The following is a 20,524-nucleotide window of genomic DNA, read 5'->3' on the forward strand; positions in this document are numbered from 1 at the left end:
TGGCTTCACGGGGCCTTCGTCCGCGTTTCCCTCACTGACCTAGGACAGCCTCCGATGGCGCCGTCGCCCTTCATCACCTTGGGACTCTGTACATCGGTGCCTCAGGCTTCCACCTGCCGATGCCCCCAGCTGAGCCTTCTTGATTCCCCTGAGAAGAGCCTGGCCCTTCTCCGGGGCGCCTCGCCCTCTGCAGTCCCTGGCCCGTGGTGGTGGTTTTTCAACCGGGGCCTGGAGGCCACTTGTCCTGGAGCGAGCCGGGCACCCTTTCTGTCTTTCTGGCTTCCTCCCTTTTACACCTGAGTCCAGCTGTTTGTCAGCTGCCGATTCCGTGGCCTTAACGCTTTTGCACTGTTCGTGGCCCCTGTAATGTTCTAGTTGATGAAGTCTGATTCACCAGTTTTTTCTTTTATGATTGTGCTTTTGGTGCCCTAAGAACTCTTGGCCTAACTCAGGTTCACAGAGATTTTCTGTTAAGTTTCTCCTGTGTTTCTTCTTCTAGAGGGATTTGCACTGTGTATATCTATTTTGAGTAAACCTTTGTACTGGTACCAGTAAGGGCTGTGTTTGTATGTGGATCTCCAAATGTTTCCCGCACCGTTGATTGAAAAGGTGATCTTTGTCTCACTGCAGTGCCGTATACTTTGGTCAGAAATCAGTTGTCTCTTATGTGTGGCTTTATTTCTGGACTCTTCTCTTCCACTCCACCCATCTGTTGGTCTGTTTTTATGCTAACATCATTCTTTTTTGATTACTGTTTCTTGAGAATAATTCTCGAAGTCAGGTAGTGTTTTCCTTTCAACTTTGTTTTTTTGTTTTCGAGTTGTTTGTCTAGTGTAGGTCCCGTGGATTTCGATATGACTTTTAGAATCAGCTTGTCAATTTCTGTAAAATATTCAGATCAAAAATCCCTGCTGGGATTTTGATTGGGATTGCATTGAGTCTAAAGATAAATTTAAGGGAGAATTAATATCTTATTAATACTAAAGCTCCAGCTGTTCTTGACGAAAGGGAACAGAAGGCTGTGAGTTCATGGGACTGAGGCTATGCAGGAAGTACAGACAGCCCCCTGCACACAGATGAAAATTCCTAGAGAACCGAGAGCTACTGAACAGTTTGACCAATTCTTTACGTTTAGAAATGTGCACTTGGAGGCAGATTGCTGTACCGATTTGACACGATGGCCTTGTCGTGTTTTTGTTCATATTGTCTTATTAACACAAGAATTTCTGCACTGCATTTTACCATCACCTGTTTTCCTTAAACATGTACTTGCAAGGAAGCTCCATAGAAATGAATGAAAATCACTGTACAATACCTAAAAATTAAAGGCTATTAAATATAAACTGTGTCTGTGATGTGACACGATGGTACCTCTTTCTCAGAAATGTAAGACCATGATCGCGGAGTCAGAAAAGGATATGTTTTCTGTTTCAAAATATTTAAAAATTATTTACTACATTTATTCCATCTTATGATTATGGCTGTTTCTTTCTCTGCTTTCTAAATGGGTCTATTACAGAGAATATAGAAAAGCAGAAGGAACAGTGGAATGGATAGTAGGAGAGAAAATAAAATTAAGTGATAAGACAGGAATTCTTTTGAATAATACTCAGTAATAATGAGATCAGTATGGTACGTTTACTGCCTGGTGCTTAGCTGTAGAAAACATAACAGTGGGAGTACAGACAAGAAGCTTGAAGGGGCCAAATGAAAAAGTAACTAAAATAGACATTCTTCTGTAAGTGTACTTTCTGACTATTAGTAGATGTACTTACCAGTTATGAAGGTATCTGAAGATTTGTTTCACAGTAACGCTAAAGAACATTGGTACTCTATTTTATTTTTTTTTAATAAAAGATGCCAGAATCGTCTTTTTTTTTTTTAGTGTTTATTTAGTTTTGAGAGACCACATGTGCAAGTGGAGGATGGACAGAGAGAGAATCCCAAACGGGCTCCACGCTGTCGGCACAGAGCTCGACACAGGGCTTGAGTTCACGAACCGTGAGATCATGACCTGAACTGAAATCAGATACTCAACCATCTGAGCCGCCCAGGCACCCCCAAACATTGCTGTTTTATAATATGAATAAAATACAGCTTCCCCCAATAGTTCCATTCCTTATGTGCTTACTGTATAATTGAGGAATGTAGAAAAATAAAATACAAAACTTCTGGATATCCTCAAAACATATCTTTAGGAACAGTTGTGGTACTCTTGAAACTGAGCTGCTTTAAGAAGTAATTAGGAAATAAGTTTGTAATAAGTTGAACGTGGTCGAAAAGTCAGTAGTATGACTGGTAATGTTAGTTTTTGATGATGTGATGTGGGCTTACCTCCTGTCCCGTTAGCTTTCAGAATAAATTGAATGTAAAGACAGGCCTTTCCCCATGTTAAAAACGGTGGTCACGAAAAGGTAAAAATACATCCACAAGGCTGTTGCTAGTTCTAAAAGGGGGATTGACGGAGGGGGAGGGAGAGGTGGAGGAGGGAGGGCAGGAGGGAAGGGGAAGGGTTCGGAGTCCCAGGGAGAGAGAGAACTTGAGTAAGTTTCGTTACTTATGTAGAAGGGTGTCTCAAATTGTGTATTCAACATTTCATCTACTCTGCGTGATGTCAACTTTGTCTTAGAGGCTTATATGTTAAGTTTTATAGGTGCTTATTGCAGACTGGATATGATACAAATAATCTTAAGAATTTACACAGTGTATCACGTGGATGAATCACTGTTTGTAATAAAGCTGTCGACCGTATCGGTATCAGTTACCAGTTCTGAAATGTCGGTGACTTTATACATCGTTTTCTTGACTTCTGTTGTCAGTTCTGTGTCCATCAGTGCCATTTACAATGTGAATACAAGGATACATCTTCCTGTTATTCACTCATTAAGTCATCTTGAGTGCTATTCTGATGGTCAGTACTGGGCCCAGACCTGAAATAATGGTGGATTTGGGAAGAACATTCCGGTTGGAGCCCTCTCCCGTACCCCACGTCTTTTACTGGGGACAGTTACCTGTTCGCATTTGGGAGCTAAGAGAAGTTCACTTTTGGTGACTGTGTAATCAATTTATTTTGAAAGTATAAGTACAGTTAAATTTCTAGTGTTTTTCCACCCCAAAAGTTATTTCTGGAGTATTATTTGCTAATTGAAATTTTAACTTGGTGTGCTGTTGTTTCCTTGAGTTGATTATACTTCTTCTTTTCTTTAAGGTAAAGTGCAAGTTAAGAGTTCAGACATACAAGTTGGAGACCTCATCATAGTGGAAAAGGTTGATGCATTTTTCATATATTTTAGACGTGTGTATGCCGGTGATTAACATTTAGCCTGATTGCAGTAACTTTGAATCTAAAGGAAATTGTATGAGACAGTTATTTTAAGTCTTAACATCTTTTATAAGATATGATATATATGAAGAAAAATCTAGTTTGTTTTTGCTTTAGTACATTTTATTGTGTGCAGGTGAGATCATATTTTGTCTAAAAATAACACCTGTGTTAACTGCTTAATATTGTATTACTAGAATTATTTCGTTTGATGAAAAAACTGTATTAGTTAGAACCTATTTGTAATAGAATATGTTTCATTTTCTAAAACTTCCTATTGTAGCTAGATATATCACACATAAGAATTGGATATTCTTACGGTTTAGAATTTACCTTAAAGAAGGGAGGGTCAATGGAAGTCAGAGAATATTGGGAAGAAACGGCTCAGGTCTGTGGAGGTGGAAGCCGCTCAGAAAGCCTGTCAGTGTCAGTGGTGGAAGCTGCCAGCAGCCTGGGGTGAGCAGGCTGACTGCCTGTGGGGGGGGGGGGGGGGGTGCTTCTGCCCTCATCCCTGAGTAATGGCCACTGAGCAGGTAGCCTCTTTGTTTTTTTCAAAGGCTCTAGGACAACTTTTATTTAATTTTATTTTTAAAAAAAATTTTAATGATTTTTGAGAGAGAGACAGATATAGAGTATGAACAGGGGAGGGGCAGAGAGGAGACAGAATCCGAAGCAGGCTCCAGGCTCCGAGCTGTCAGCACAGAGCCCGACGCGGGGCTCGAACTCACGAACGGCAAGATCATGACCTGAGCCGAAGTCAGAAGCTCAACTGGTTGAGCCACCCGGGTGCCCTTAGAACAACTTTTAAAAAGTGTCGCAGGAAAAGTTGTAATAAGGCCTCTTACAAGAGTAGTCTGAGCCCTCGGTGCCAGCTGGCCCCCGGGCCACGCACCCAGCCTGAGCCATGTTGTGGAGGGGTTTAGTACCAGAAGGCCTTTCTCCTCAAGACCAGCGTGGGCTTTCTCTTGCTGCTTTCATCTCTACATCGGCCATGTTTTTAGGTATGCTTGTTTGATTTTACAAAAGGATTAAAATTGAACATACTGATTTGCAACTCGTGTGTGTAGCGTTTGGTCATATGGACGTTGTAAGTCACTAGCTTTGATCCGCGGTTAGATTTTCACATGGTGTCTTTGTTCTCCTTTTACAAAGCGCTGTGTGAATATCCTTATACACACACCTCTTCGCGCTTCTGTAGGGTAAATGCTGATGACAGATGACTGAGCCGAATGAGAGTCAGATGCCAGTGTCCAATACCTCACCCTTTCTGTGGTCAGGCACCTGGGTGCTCGCTCCGGGTCCCTCTCAGGGCTGTAGTCAGCCAGGCGGCCATCGCCTCCAGCTCGTGGGGGCTTGTTGGCAGGTTCAGGGCCTTGGTTCCATGAGCTTTTGGCTGGAAGGAGGCCGCCTTCGTTCCCGACCACAAGGTGGGAAGGCTGGGGGTCCTCCACAGGGCAGCTCCCATGGCCCGTCAGGACAAAAGTGGGTAGCCAGCAGCATGGATTGCGGGCTGGGACCTGTGCCAGCAGTGACACCCATCACGTCTTGTTTCCTTCTCAAGAGGCTGCGTGGTGTTGATGGTGGTGTTTAAGGAGCAGAGAGAGTCTCTGTGGATCGGGGAGCACTGCTTGGCCTTGTCATCGTTCCATCTCTCATTTCCTTTGCTCTCTTGTTATTCACGTTCTCCTTCCCTCTCCTGCCAGAGTTGATGGACTGTTGTGCTCTTCAGTGCTCCCATTTTTACTGAGTAGCCTGAGTCCTTCTTGGCCACGTTGTGTGTGCTCATCTCTTCTGTCCTGTAGATGGATGTGAAGGTGGATGTCGAGATCAATGTGGGGACGTTCCCCTTGGGCCTCTCTCTGGCCTCCCAGGGGTATTCTCCATCTGTGAGAGATGGATGAGGGACATGGGCCTTTGTCGACATCGGGGAAAGGTTTTACGGTAATGGGGTAGCTGCCCATCTTTTGTTTGGTCACTGCAGTGTTCCACGGGTAACGCAGTGTGGGTGTCCCTGCAGTGTTCCATGGGTAGAGCAGTGTGGGTGGCACTCCCAACACTAGATTGGTATTACTACACAAGCATGTGTACGGCCCCTTCTCTACCCTGATGTTGAGAGATTCGGTAGCAGAGCTACAGGAAGAACTTCTAAAATGTTTTCGCTAATCTTCAGGAAATGCTATACACTAAAAAATAGGGGTGACACCTGTACCTGATTGAGTTTTTTTACATTGCCAATTTTACACCTACTTTCTCATAAAAATTTTCCACATATTTTAGTTACTTAAAAAACTTGAATATTTAGAATCTTGAGACATAATTTCTGGTAATTGCTATGAAGTGATAAGTTTTTAGTAGTGAATTTATATTTGTTAAACCAACTTTGTGGCTTTTTTAGGGGTAAAAGTTTTTGTCTTACTGACTGACTAACCGTCATAAGGAGATGGCAGTGATATGGTAACAAATGGTTTTGTCTTTTTACTTTTTATTTAAGGATTCTGGAAATACTTGTCACTAACCAGAAAGTTACTTCTCTGTTATTTGACCGTATTGCTACTTAGAAATCAATCCTTGGATGCTTCCTTGGTGGATGTTATGTTGGAGGGTAGCTCTTCTAATTCTGTACCCTGATGTGGAATTACAGTTAGTCTATGGATAGTCATTGTGCAGATATTTGAGGTACGCTGACCGCGTTTGGCCCAGTGCTGCAGATGCTGGGAGTCGTGCAACTCACGGGAGAGCAGCAGCTGGGCACAGTGGGCAAGGGGAGATGTGGGCTTCGACGCCAGATGGATCTGGGTGTAAACTCCCAGTTCTCCAGCCTCAGCCCCTCCCAGGAGCAGCATCTCTTTGATGGCGCACTTGGAAAGTGGCAGGCTAGATCCATTCAGAGTCAGGGTCGGGTTATGCACGCAGGGCAGAGGAAGAAAATCCGAAGGTTGTCTCCTGGCTGAACAAACAAGGAACCAGCCCTCCTAAGAAGTATCTAAAATTTTAGACAGACGTGTCAATTTAAATATTAATACTTGAGGAATGTGTCAGGCAGGTAACTGTTTGTAAGAAGAGACTTTTAAAAGTTGAAGGTTGTCCAGGTCATTGTCCAGGTCCTAACACCCGACTCTGAAGTCCAAGTGTTTGAGAAGGATCCAGAGGACGCAAGCAGGATTGAAGTTGACACTGTTGTTGAGTCCTTCTTCTACTCAACCAAAATGAGCAAGAAAAGAAGGTCTTCTTTTTTTTAACAGCTGAATTGAAAGACAGTTTCTTTATCCTATTTTTTTAAGGTAATGCAATTTAATAAATATTTTCAACAATTTTACCAAGTATTACAATGTATATTTTAATACCCAGGACAGACACGACAAAAACTATGCAGAGAGAGACAGTCTGAGATGCTGTAAATAAACTAAGATGGGCTCCTGAACAGGTTTCAGGTAACACACCAGAAGGCAAGAAATTAGAAACGGAGGAGTGAATACCAGGGGAAACCTGACAACAGAAAACAGATCATAAAATGCAGACTTCTGTAATGTGTCAGTAATTTATGTTCATTGTGAACCGTCTAAATATACCAATCCAGAGACAGGCAGAGTGGATGAAGAAAGGAGGCCCAGCCATGCGCCTCTCACAAGGAATTCAAATCCAGTGACACGGGTAGGATAAAAGGAGGTAAAAGAATGGAAAAGGTACACATCGCATAAAATTAATCGGAAGTAGGAGGGGCTGAGTTAATATCCAGTGAAGGATAGCTCAGAGCAAAGAAAATTTAATTAGAGATGGAGAGACCTCACATAATATTAACAGAGTTATCCATCAGGAAGACGAGACGGTCCTGAAGTTGTCACCAGACAACAGAACCACAGAATACACAAATCAAAAATTGTTGGACCTGAACAAGGGAAACAGATCCACAGTTCTGAGTGAGAACTTCAGCCCCACTCTCTGAGCATCAGACAGAAGTGGTGGGCCAAGCATCGGCACTGACAGAGAAGATCCCCACTGAGTCCGCCAGCGAGATCTAACTGACAAATGCAGGCCGCTCTACCTGACAGTAGGAAGACACACATTTATTTCAAGTCGCACCAAGTTTCAACATGCACCAGTTAAAGCAGATCCATAAAAGAAACCTCAAGAAAATGAAAAGAATTTGAAATCATACAGTGTGTTGTTTCATCATGGTAGAGTCAAATTAGAAATTAACAACAGAAAGACAACAGGAGAACTCTAAAATAGGTGAAAAGTAAACAGTGTACTTTAAGTATGGAATCTAGGAAACAAAATGCAACTGTGTGAAAGCGGAATTTCAACATTCAAAATACATGGTACGCACGTGCGGCGGTGCCGAGTGGGAATTTTGTAGTAGTCAACACCTACGTTAGAAGGACGTCAAAGTCTCAAGTTAATGGTCTAAGTCCCTGGCTCAGGAGACTAGAAGAGCAAAATTAAAGCAATGTATGCGGAAGGAAGTAAATATAAGAGCAGGTCAGTGAAACAAGATAGTAAATCAGTGAAAGCAAAAGCTGGTTCTTCTAGACAAATTCATAAAACCGATAGACCTCTCCCAGGAGTGATAAAAATGAAGAGCAGTGGCACAAGTCACCAGTCTCCGTAGTGACACAGGGGACATTACTGCTGATGCCAGGCCATCGAAAGGATAATCACGGATTCCCACCGAGAGCTGTACACTCCCTAGCACACCAGCTTTGACGAAAGGGGCCACTTCCTCCAAAAGCACAAACCGTCAAAACAGTCACAATGGAGCAGGTAATATGATGGTTCTACAAACAGTAAGGAAGTGGAGTTGGTCATTTCAAATCTCTGAGAAACGGGCGCCTGGCTGGTCCAGGTGAAAGCGTGTGTGACTCTTGATCTTGGGGGTGTAAAGATGACATAAATAAAATTAAAACAAATAAAAATGGCATTACCATCGGCGTTTCAGTGACTGCGATGGGGACTGCGATGGGGATGAGAGGAAATTGCTTTGAGGCTGGCACCGATGAATAAAAAATGCATGTCATACCTGTGATAAACCGCAGTTGTTAAAAAACAAATAAAACCTCTGAGAAGGAAGTATCTAAGTCCAGATGTTTCCACTGAAGAACTCCTTGAAACCTTTAAAGAAGACTTCGCATCATTTTTGCACGGTAGTTTCCAGAAAATAGTGGAGGATGGATGGAGCATTACGCAGCTCATTTTAGGAGTCCAGTGTTACCCTCATACCGACACAAGACAGTACAGCAAAAGAAAACTACAAATAATGTGCATATACACACAGACATCCTTAGGAAAACAATTGCCGATGGATATCAGCAGTATATAGAAAAACGGCACATCAGGACAGAGTGGACGTTACTCCGGCTATCTAAGGCTGGTTTAGCGTTCTAAAAGCACCAGATGTACTCTACCCTGTTAACAAACTAAAAAATGATAAAAAAAAATTATATCAGTTGATGTAGGAAAAACATTTGGGTAAATCCAACACACATTCATGATAAAAACTCTCCACAGCCTGGATTAAACAGTTAATTAAAAAGCACCTATAAATATGTATAGCCAAGATCACACTTAATGGTGAAAGTCTGAATGCCTCTCCTTTCAGATTGGGAGTAAGTCCAGGAAGTTTGCTCTTAACCACTGTTTTTTTTTTTTTTTTTTTTTAATTTTTTTAATTTTTTTTTTTTTTTTAATTTCTTGAGAGAGAGACAGACAGACAGACAGAGACAGACAGTGTGAGTCGGGGAGGGGCAGAGAGAGAGGGAGACACAGAATCCGGAGCAGGCTCCAGGCTCCGAGCTGTCGGCATAGAACCCAGTGCGGGGCTTGAACTCGCAAACTGCAAGAGCATGACCTGAGCCGAAGTCAGGCACTTGACTGACTGAGCCACCCAGGGGCCCCTGCTCCTACCGGTCTTAACTCGACTGACATTTCTAGCCACATAGAATAAGGCAGGTAAAGCAAATGAAAGGAATTCGGGTTGGAGAGGACGAAATAAAAATGTCCCTATTTGCACATGACATGATTGTGTGTGTGGACAATCCCAACAAATCTATGAAAACCTCCTGGAACTAATGATAATGAGTAGATGTAGCGAAGTGGCTAATTATAAGATCACCACTCAAATACCAATCCCATTTCCAACATGTGGAAACAAATTAAAAATAAAGTCGCTTTCTAATAAATCACTACTATGAAAACTAAATCTTAGGTATGACTGAAAATGACAATGTATTCATGAAAGTAATCAAAGATACTGTGGATTTGGATTGGAATATTCCAGTTTTCCTCAAATTGAATATAGGTTTAATATAATTCCCATTAAAATCTCAGCAAGATTTTGTTTTTTTGTGTTCATTTTTTACATACAAAATAAGCTTATTGTAAAAGCCATTTGTGAAGGCTGAGATAGCAAAGCAGTGCTGGTGAGGAGAATAACGTGAGAAGGGTGACTTCTTGGTGTTGAGGCGCGTGACCGAGCCCGGCGTGTAAGAAGGGGAGAAATAGAGATCGGTGGAACATTCTGGAGAACCCAGAAACAGATACACCCAAAATGCTCAAGTGAGTTTTGACAAAGTGCAAAAGCAATTAAAATGGAGAAAGGCTGGCCTTTCAACAAATGAGCCTGGAACTAGTGGACATCCAGGGTTTAAAAAAACGAACCCAATCTAAATGTTACACATTATATAGGTATTAAATCAAAATGGATCATGAATTTAAGTGAAAAATGTGTACGTGTGAGACTTCGGAAGAAAAACATTGGAGAAAATACTCCAAATCTAGGGTAGGAAACTGGTGTTTAGACTTGATGCCAAAAGCATGCGGAGAAGAAAAATAACGATAAGTTGCATCTCATTAAGATAAAGCGTTTGCGCTTGTGAAAGAACACGTGACTATGATGAAAACAGGCTAAAAGGCCCAGAAGGAGACGTCTGTAAACCACATCGCTGATAGATTTGTGTATCTAGAGTATGTGAAAACCCAACAGTACGAAGAATCAAGTGAGAAAACGAACTGAAGACGGAGGAGATGTGTCTCCAAGAAGATTATAGCTGGAGAGTGAGCAGGAGAGGGTCCCCAGCGTCATCAGTAAGCTGTGAATGCAAGTGACAGCACCGTGACGTCTCCGTGCACACACAGCACAGTGGCTACAGTGAAAACTGGTAACAACACCAGGTGCTAGCAGCGATGTGAAGAAAGGCCACTCATACATTTCTAGTGGGAACATCAAATGTTACACTTATCCTAGAAAATCGATAGACAGTCTCTTAAAAAATTTAATATGCAACTGTGGTATGGCCCAGCAATTGAACTCTTGGACCTCTTATCACAGAGAAATGTTAATTTGAATTGGCACAAAAGGCCATCCATGAATGTTTATGCCTGTATTATTCATAATTGCCAAAAATCACAAACCAGATACCCTGAATGGGTGATGGTCAGAGGAACAGTTGTACCTCGTACCAGGGTCTATGATGTTAAGAAAACACGGGTCTCTGCTCCTGTGTTGCTCATAGTCTTGAAGGGAGGGAAAAATAAAAAGTATCCATGATTGTTTAACACTCTAGTTTATTTATGAGTGCTTCACAGAAAATAAAACAGGGTAAGGGACTAAAGAGTAATGGCCTGAAGTGAAATTAAGGGAAAAAATTCCATTACAATAGCATTAGAAAGAATAAAATACTTACAAATAAAATTACTGTTAAGAATAAACTTAGCAGGGGCACCTGGTGGAGTGGGATGGGGGATGTATCTGGGTGGGTGCTTTTTTGGTCCGGTACTGTCTGTGAGATTCTTCCATTTTGTTGTGTGTCCATGGTTCACTCGTCTCGTTGTTACGCAGTGTGCCCTTTGTCCGTCCTACTGTTGGTACATATCTGGGCAGCTTTTAGTTTTGCCTGTTAGAAGTGATAATTGTGCACACAGTGCTACTGTATATATGCCTAAGGAGTGGGATTGCAGGGCATGGGGGATACATATACTCCACTTTAGTGGATACTGCAAATGACCTTGCAAGGCAGTGTACCACGTTCTCCTCTAGTGGGCAGTGCGGTGCGTAAGAGTTCCGGATGCTTCACGTGTTTGTCAACACTTGGCATTGTCAGCCCTGTGCATTTTGCATTTCCAGTATGTGTGTGGTAGTGGCGGTTTTAACATGCATTTCCTTGAAGAGTAACAAAATTGCACACCTTTTCATATGCCTTTGGATACCTTTCTTGTTTGGGAAGAGCCTATTGAAATCATTTGCTATTTTTCTTCTAAGTTATCTCTTCTTTTCTTGTCAGGTTTTAGGCCTTTAGGCATTCCGGTTGGGGGGGTCTCTTATTAGTGATAATGTTGCAAATAATATTTTCCTCCCTGGTGTGCTTTGTTAAACAGATATTCTTAATTTTGATGAAGTCGATTTTATTAATCTTCTCATTTATAGTTAATTGGGTTTTTGTTTGGTTGGTCGGTTTTTAAAATTTTTGATTGTGGAGGAGGAGTCTTGTTAGGTTTGGTAGGGACCCTACCAAAAAATTGTCAAAATACTCTGTATTTTAGGAGCTTTATTGCTTTGACTTTGACATTTAGAAATTCATTCGGGATAGATTCAAATTCACTCGGGATAGATTTTTATGTTTTAACTGTTACAGAAATTTGGTATTCTTTCCCGTCATCTTCTGTAGGTATCTGTTTCTCGCCACTTTTCCTTATTGGTCTGCAGTGGCACCTTTCTCGTTAACCTGGCGTTCATGAACATGTGGGCCAGCCTTCTGTTGTCTCTGCGTGTTCTTCACTAGAACTGTCTCGTCGAGGTGGAAAACTGTTTTGTCGTAATTGCTCTAGTTTGATATTTTAGTTTTATTATACTGGAGACTCAGCCTCCTTGTTTCTCACATTTGTCTTGTTCATTCTCGGCCTTTGCATTTCCCGGTAAATACTGGGAATACCTGTCAGTTCCTCCCAAAAAACGTGTTAAGATTTTCATTGGGTTTGTGTTAGATCGGTTGATGGGCACCAGACGTCTTTGTGTTCTGATTTTGGTACAGGATGTGTTCTGTGTTGCTTAGGTTTTGTTTAGCTTCTCTCAGTAATGTTTGATAGTTTTTTCGTTTACAGAACTTGACTTGCTCTGCATCTTTTATTAGTTATAGTCTAACGTTCGCTTTTCTTTTTACTGAAATGGACATATTTAAAAAAACTTTCTTGCTGATCATTACATACATATATATATACACACATATATATATGTATATATATATATATATATATATATATATATATATATATATATATATATATATACTTGTTTTCTGTGTCATTAATTTTTGCTTTGTATTTGCTTACATCCTTGTACCTCGTTTGGGGCTCATTGGCTTTTGTCACCCTGCTTTCAAGTGGATATTTAGATTCTGTTTTTAGCTTCCCTTCTCCATTGTGTGCATTTAACTGTATACATTTTCCTCTTAACGTTTCCCTTTGGCATTGGGAGCACGGTTCCATACGCTCTGCTGTGTTGCGTTTTTATCGTTCAGCTAAAAATATCTTCTGACTTCCATCGTGATTTCCTTTTTGACCTAAGACTTCTTTAGATCTCAGTACTTGACAGCTTTATCCCACAGCGCGGTGTTCTCAGCCTAACAACTTCTGTTTGTTTGTATTGCTTGCTCGCTTTGCTTGCATTGCTTGCTTCCTCTACTGTATCATGTGTGGGTAGATCTTTACTTAGGTCTCAAAAAATTTAAGTACTTTAGGATGTTACGTGAAATGTTCTTTACTATATATTTTTCTTAGTTTGATACAGCTTTCCCAATTGATAGAATGATTAGCAATGATTAAATAAATGTATTAATAGCGAATTCGTGTAAAAGTTTTTATATGCTATACAGTACTTTTGAGATTTTGTCCTTTTCTGCTTTATAAAAGAATCTCTCTCAAATTTGTGGGGGTTTCGTTTGTTTGCTCAGTAGTACATTTATTCATTTATAATATGTAGCAAATAGTTTATTTATGGTATTTTCTGTTTTGTGTTAGGCCTTGGAACCCTACCCTCCCTTCCCAGGGTTTTTTAGTCTGATAGGGAGGACATAACTTTTTCTAGGGCAGAAACTTCTGTCTTGTATGCACAAGTTCAGATAAGAAAGAGGTCAAAGAAAAGGCAATATGTAACACTTTTCAGAAATGGAGTAGGTTTCAAGTCTTCACAAATGCTATCTTCATGGTTTGTTAACAGGGAAAAGTGGTAAAAAGTCTAACTAAAAAATGAATTTGAATATCAATTATACAAATTGTTATACAAATCATTAATGTTAATTGCTTCAGTATAAATTTTATTATAACATTTTTTAGATACTTTCTGCTAGCTATTTCTACTTTGTAATGGAATGGTGTTACTTTATAAACTTGCATATGTATAATTAGTATTTTATATTACTCTCTGCAGAATCAAAGAATTCCATCGGACATGGTATTTCTTAGGACGTCAGAAAAAGCAGGTATTTCTATGTGTATTTAAATTACTGATCATTTAGTATTTTAGGAGTTTGATTTTCATTTTGAAAAATAAAAATTTATTCTTACAGAAAAGTTTTCTTTGAATGGTAATACATTAAATTCATTAATTCTAAATCACATTTAACTGCTGATATTTCAAATGATCATCTTTACTATTTATGTTTATTAACAAAAGATAATCCTATCACAACCTTTATATCAAATGAGTGTTTTCATTCACACTTGTATTGATATGTAAGTAGTTAAATGATAATATTGCTTGAAATTTGATTGCCGTTCTGTATTTGCAGTGTTGTTAATTCAGCAAACACGTAGTGACCACTTCCTGTGTGCCAGGCAGTACTTGTTGTGTAGGATCCAAAGGGAGCAAGACTGTGTTGTTCCCTTCTAAGCAGTCGTGTGGATGGACATACCTTGCCAGTAGTACTGTGATTATATAGATAATATGGTTAGAAGATGTGTGGGGGGAACCTGAGAGGAAGCAGACCGTTGCTTAGGTCTGAAGCTTAGTTGAAGTGCGCTTCACAGGGTAAATGGTTATTTCTGGGACTGAGCTTTCACCGGCCAGAAGCAGGTGGAAAAGGGCTAAGGAGATGGCAGCCTCGTGCGGTCGAGGGGGAAACCTATATGCTGGGAATCAGGAGACCTGAAGTCTGGTCTGCTCCGGCCAGTTCTGAATCACGTGCGCCAGCCACGTGGTCACACACAGTTTCTTCGCATCTAAAACGATGGGAGGCCTCTCAAGTAATACTCAAGTTCCTTCTGTCTCACATTTCTGACTTTGTTGAGTAAATGAACAGTATTTTTAGAGGAAGCTCAGCATATGTGTTATTTGTAGTGTGAAACCTAGAAAGGACAAAGTTAAATTTTAGAGTTGTTAATTTAGTTCTTTTTCTTTTCTTTTTTTTTCCTTTTCTTTCTAAGTAATCTCTATATCAAACGGGGGGCTCGAACTTACATTCCCGAGATGGAGTTGGCATGCTCCTCCCACTGAGCCAGCCAGGTGCCCCAACAACTTTCTTTTAAGTTTATTTACTTAAGTAATTTCTGCAGCCAGCGTGGGGCTTGAACTCAACGACCCTGAGATCAAGAGTCGCACGCTGAGCCAGCCAGGTGCTAGAGTTGTTAGCTTAGGGTTTTCTTCATATGTAAACAGCATTTTTTTAAAGGGACATTTTAAGTCCTGAGAAAGAAAATGTTTTCTCACCCACCGTAGTTATGGTTATTTACGTTGTAACGCGAGGCTGCCGTTGACGCCCGAGTGCGGCTGCTTCTCCTGGGCACGTACACTTGATACGTTTACCTTATTGTGTGTGCCTTCCTGCGGTCTGGTTCTTCCCGCCAGCGGACCGGGGAGCGGCTCTTCGGTCCGTTTCCCTGTCTTCGCAGAAATAAACAGCCAGGCCCCTTTCCTGCCCAGTCCGATGGGGCTGTGCCCTGATGTCTGGCCGAAGGAGGACGGCTGGCAGCCACGTGTGCTGCTTCCAGGCCTGGTCTCAACCTCCTTTGTAGCCTTGGACCCTTGTCTTCCCAGTGCCGGCTCCGTGGCCGTGGCCGGGGTCGTCTCGGGAGCTGCGTGTTGAAGCCGCCAGCCGGGGTTCACGGACGCCTGCGGGATTGAGCCCCCTGCCCGCCCCTGACCAAGTGACTCGGAGAGAGCGAACTGTTTGAGTTCCCCAGCTGCAAGGTTTACCTTTTACGGTAGCCTGTGTCCCCTTAACTCCTGCAGCCGGGGCAGGCGGGTGACCGCTCTGCCCATGCCCTTGCTTCTTGATCGCGCAGAGCCCCGAGGTCACCCGGGCGTGAGGTTACGGCCTTTCAGGGTTTCCTGGGCGCGTGTGCAGCTCTGCACGGGCCGCTGGCTTCTAGACTCCCAGGAATGTGATGGGAATTTTCAGAGCCTCCTTCAGGTCATCTGATTTTCCCAGTTTTCTTTCAATTTTCTGGTTAGCTTAGTGTTTACCAGTTTTGTCACCACCTGAGGGAGCCGTGACGTCAGACACCTGCCGCTGACGGGTTTTGACCCACAGCCCAGGGAAAGTGCTGTCGTCGGTGAATGGGCTCCGGGTCGGGTCACATCCAGGCGAGCCCTGCTTGTCGGGGGATGACAGTTCGCAGGGCGTGGGTTCGAAGGGCCCCAGCTGTGATTGGCCCCCGTCAGGGGCTGCCCGTTTTCTCAGCTACTGTGGAGCCGTGGGGTGGAGGGGGGAGGGTTTGGAAATGGGAGAAATCACGACGCTCCCCAGCTTACTCTCGGCTCGATTTAGCCGTGTTTCTGAAACAGATGCACCTGGGACTGTCGCAAGCCTTTGATCACTCCCCAGAGTTCTGAAAGGGTTGCCTTTGACAGTTTTTACTGATGTTCTCATTGTAGTTATGGAGAAATGGATTTTCGGACATTCTTACACTGCCATCCCTGTTTACATCATCTACTTACTTATGGTTTGTCTTTGTTTCTAAATGTATTTAATATAATGAATAGCAGAAATATTTGTGCCTGAGAGATGCTTTTTTTTTCTTCAATTTTTTCTTTTAACGTTTATTCAAGTCTGAGAGATGTTTGAGCTGTCAGCACAGAGCCTGACCCGGGGTTCGAACCCACAAACTGCAAGATCGTGACCTGAGCCGAAGTTGGACGCTTAACCGACTGAGCCACCCAGGCGACCCTGAGAGATGCTTTTATACTAATTACCCTTTGAATGTTTGTGGTGGAAATAATATATGAGAGTAAGAATGTTAACCTAGGGGCTCCTGGGTGGCTCAGTTGGGTCGGGGTCCGACTCTTGGTTTCGGTTCAGGTCGTATCTCATGGTCGTGGGATCAAGCCCTGCCTCTGGGCTCTGTGCTGACAGCGTGGAGCCTGCTTGGGGTTCTGTGTCTCCCTCTCTCTCTGCTCCTCCCCTGTCAGCACACGCGCTCTTGCAGTCTCTCTGTCTCTCTAAATAAACAAAACAAAACAAAAGAATACTGTCCTAAATATGGAAATGGTGTTTAGATAAATAACTCAAGAGAAATAGATTATACGGTTTGTGTTGGGAGATAAAAGAAGAAAAGCCAGCACTTTGAAGCTGGAAGATAATGAGAAACGTTCATTTTTCAGAGGAGGAATCTGAGGGCTGAACATCAGTGCCTTGTTGATGATCACGTGACTAACAGCATTTTTAGAAGTGCTTCAGCCTCTGAATGATGTTTTCACTGTATCATTGTTTAGGCAGCAGAACATAGGTAGACTATTAGAGCATTAGGCAAAATGAGATACTCTTTATTAGCTTTGGATGAAGAACATTATATCTAGATTGATGATGTTTTAAATTTTTTTTTTTTTTTTTTTAACGTTTATTCGTTTTTGAAAGAGAGAGAGCGTGAGCAGGGGAGGGCTAGAAAGAGAGGGAGACCCAGAATCCGAAGCAGGTTCCTGGCTCCGAGCCGTCAGCATAGAGCCTGACGTGGGGCGCGAACCCATGAACCGTGAGATCATGACCTGAGCTGAAGTCGGACGCCGACTGAACCACCCGGGCGCCCCAGGATTGACGATGTTTTAAAAACATTTTCTTTGCCTCTACTTTTCTGTTGCATTTCGTGTTGTAGGGACAATTGCCCACTGTAGTGTAATGGTACTTCATATTGTGGAGGTCCTGGATGTCTTTGAGAATCTTAGGAATTAATCAACTTGTTCCCCAGAAAAATGGACACAATTAATATGCATTATGCTAAATTCCTTATTGTTTAACATATTCCTGGAAGGTTATTAATGGATCTGAGTTAGGACCTTACTGTAGTCTGTTTAAGCATACGGTTCTGTTATATTCCTTAGTTTTATTATTTTTCCTATCACATAAATTGTTAAAACCATCGCTAACTATAGATAATGCAGATATTAAAATGTCAGATTGTTATTTCTTGCTATTTTTCTTCTTTTTGTAAAATGGACCCAGGAGCTTCCCAGCTAGATAAAATGTGTGTCGTAATATTGCTTTAAGTCAAGAATTCTCAGGAATTCTTAGAATTTCTTTGGAAGCTCTGTTTCTATGACTTTAAGTAATTACTTTAAGTTTTTGTAATCATCTCATTTTTGAAGGTACACCTATTCAGAATTTTTTGTGTATCTACTGACGCCATTGATACTATTTTATTACTTTGCAGTGTCAGTTCAGAGAAACCTGATAGTAGGTTGTCTGTTTTAATAAAAACCTTCCAGCCCTAGCCCGTGTACAAGTCTTCGGTCTCCGTGGTGTGTCCGGGCTTGACCAGGTAAAGCTTGTGCTTGTCAGCACAGCTCAGGGGGCCTGTCTGTGGTGTAGTGACCAGGGACTAACACCGGACGGTCCCTGGGCTGCCGGCTTGATTGTTTAGAATGCAGATGAAGCTGTTGATGGATCTGGGGACTGATGGCTTAAATCCCAATTAATCAATTGCTTCATCAGTTTCTTAATTCAGATCAAATATCTCCTGAATGCACACAATTCTTTTAGTGGTATTAAGAGAAATTAATGCTTTGGAACTAATTTTCATCAATCTCTTATAAATGCCAATATCTTTTTCACTTGTCTCCTAAGTGATGACATTATAGTTTAAGTGTTTGGGACATATTTCAATAGCTCAGCTGTCACCTGTTAGTGGGCCCGGGGTAGGTAAATGACACTGTGCTCGTCCACATTCTCTCTTGGTGCTATTCATCTTCCCACTGGCTTAAAAATTTCATGCAGAGTCATTAAGTCCCATAAATGATTTAGAAATTAAGTTTAATGGCAAACGATCTGGTATTACATATGCAAAGTCAATATCTATTTTTCTTTTGTTGGGCATATACTGTACCCGTCTCTGAGAGCTATTGGATTCGCGAGCTGTTGCAGGCCATCTTCTAATATTACAGGATAACTTATCACGGTCTATGACAGACTCCTGTGCTCTCTCTCCTGGCGTCCCAGCAGTTACTTTATCACTACTTGATGCAGCTCTCCTGTGTGACACATGGCCCAGTTGATCTTCATTTGATTGTCATTAAACCTGTCCTTTCCTGTCAGCTCTTGTCAATTAATACAAAATAAAATCAAGTATTCATAAGAAGTCTGTAACAGGATATGAGCAGGCCAATTTAATAATTCAGTTTTGCCGAGCGTTCACTGGCATCCATCGTAGCTACTGCTTGCTGTTAAACATGATTAGATAGAGTTCGTGTAAGACACGTCAAGTTGGCCGTACTTCTGATTTCGCTACAGTTCGGTCTCTCTTTAAATCATCTCCGTTACCGCAAGGTTAGTAATGTTAACTGTACTCGAAGGTTAGTAAGATGTCTATTGTCTCTAAATTTTTAAAGCAGGATATAATCATTTAATATGAAGCATATCCCTTTTTCTTTAAAGAAAGGCAGCTCTATTTCTTCCGGTGTTTAATAAGTTCATAGAGATCTGGGTGTTGGTCTCGCTATTTTAGAACCACAGAATATTTGAACTTTAAGACACTAGTGAGTTTCCCTTCTTACTATTTTATGTGTTAGAAGTCACACCTAGAGCAGGGCTGTCGGCACGGACGTCTCACGGCACGTGTCAGACAGAACCTAGAGTCCGGTCCCTGCGCAGCTAAATTTATAGCAGGACACACGCATGCACCCGCACGTATATAATCGCACGTACATTTAAGTTTCGGAAAACTGTCTAACTGTAAAGTAAGACCCACTGCAGATTTCCTTGTACTCCTTTTTAGTTGAAATCAGTTCGTACAAAATACTCTCCTTGTGGTAGGTCGTGTAACGCGCAACAGTTTGTTTATGTACAGTGCACGCGATCAGACGGAGGTCTCTTCCAGGAGTCCTCACTTGATACGATGGGTGACTCGGAGAGCGTCTCGCGGCTGTCAGTCTTACCGGGCCTCGGGAGAGTGACTCCGCCTCTGGGGACCCCCTCTGGTCCCGTGGGCAGCACTGATGCCCGTGGCGGAGAGTAGCTGAAAGGACTGCAAGTGTCGCTGGTGAAGGGTTTCCGTGGGGCACACCGCAGACACCGAACGGACTCGTCGGGAGTGCCCCGGCTGGCGGAGGAGAGCAGTGAGAGGGCAGGGAGGTGCTCGTGGTGGCAGAGCGCATCTCCTCCGGGGGCCCGCGGGGCGGTGGGGCTGGCGCACGTCCTGCGGGAGACGTCCTGGACCGAGCTCTGTGAAGACACACTCTTACCTTTCTGCCTTAACCAGTACCCCACACTTGAGGCGTAGTTAGCTAAATCCGGGGTTCCTGCCGTCTGCCTCTCACCGACAGGCTTTCCTAGACGTGCCCCTAAGTTTTACGAGACGGCCGTAAGGAACATGTGACTTCTCCCACCGTGCGGGAGAAAGCCTTCGTGAGACGGGGTCGCCGCACGGGGAGCGTTGGTGAGTGAGACGCAGAGCCGGCGCTCAGCCCGAGGCCTGCTCTTCCGGCTGACGTGAGCCCGGCCCGGGATCGGGAGCCTGCTGGGGCGCCGCCGCCGCCGCCGCCGCCGCCTGGGGCCACATCTGTCTTCATATGGGCTGCTGAGCCCATTCCTGCCTCGGGTCACTGTGCCAGTGGCATCCGCCTTCCCCGCCCGGTTCTGAAAACAAGCAGCGTCTCCAGAAGTTCCCAGGTGTCCTCAGGGGCAGAGTCACCCCTGGTCGAAAGGACTAGAGACTTTTATTTTTCACCGAAGAGAACGCCTGAGATGATCTCCGTGTTCAGTTACGTGTCTTTCGAGAGCAGTCGTT

The 20,524-nt window shown here is 42.8% G+C and overlaps 1 protein-coding gene across 10 annotated transcripts in view; it reads left to right on the forward strand.

The window, feature by feature from the left end:
- ATP9B (ATPase phospholipid transporting 9B (putative)) overlaps window positions 1–20,524 on the forward strand; it is a 250,847-nt gene that overhangs the window by 60,664 nt on the left and 169,659 nt on the right. For all 10 annotated transcript variants that reach the window (XM_042961538.1, XM_042961540.1, XM_042961539.1 and 7 more), the window contains 2 exons: window positions 3,209–3,267; window positions 13,740–13,791. In XM_042961538.1, coding sequence (XP_042817472.1) covers window positions 3,209–3,267; window positions 13,740–13,791 — 111 coding nt within the window. The remainder of the gene's footprint in view (window positions 1–3,208; window positions 3,268–13,739; window positions 13,792–20,524) is intronic.

The sequence above is a fragment of the Panthera tigris genome, chromosome D3 (genome assembly GCF_018350195.1).
Source record: "Panthera tigris isolate Pti1 chromosome D3, P.tigris_Pti1_mat1.1, whole genome shotgun sequence".
NCBI lineage: Eukaryota > Metazoa > Chordata > Mammalia > Carnivora > Felidae > Panthera > Panthera tigris.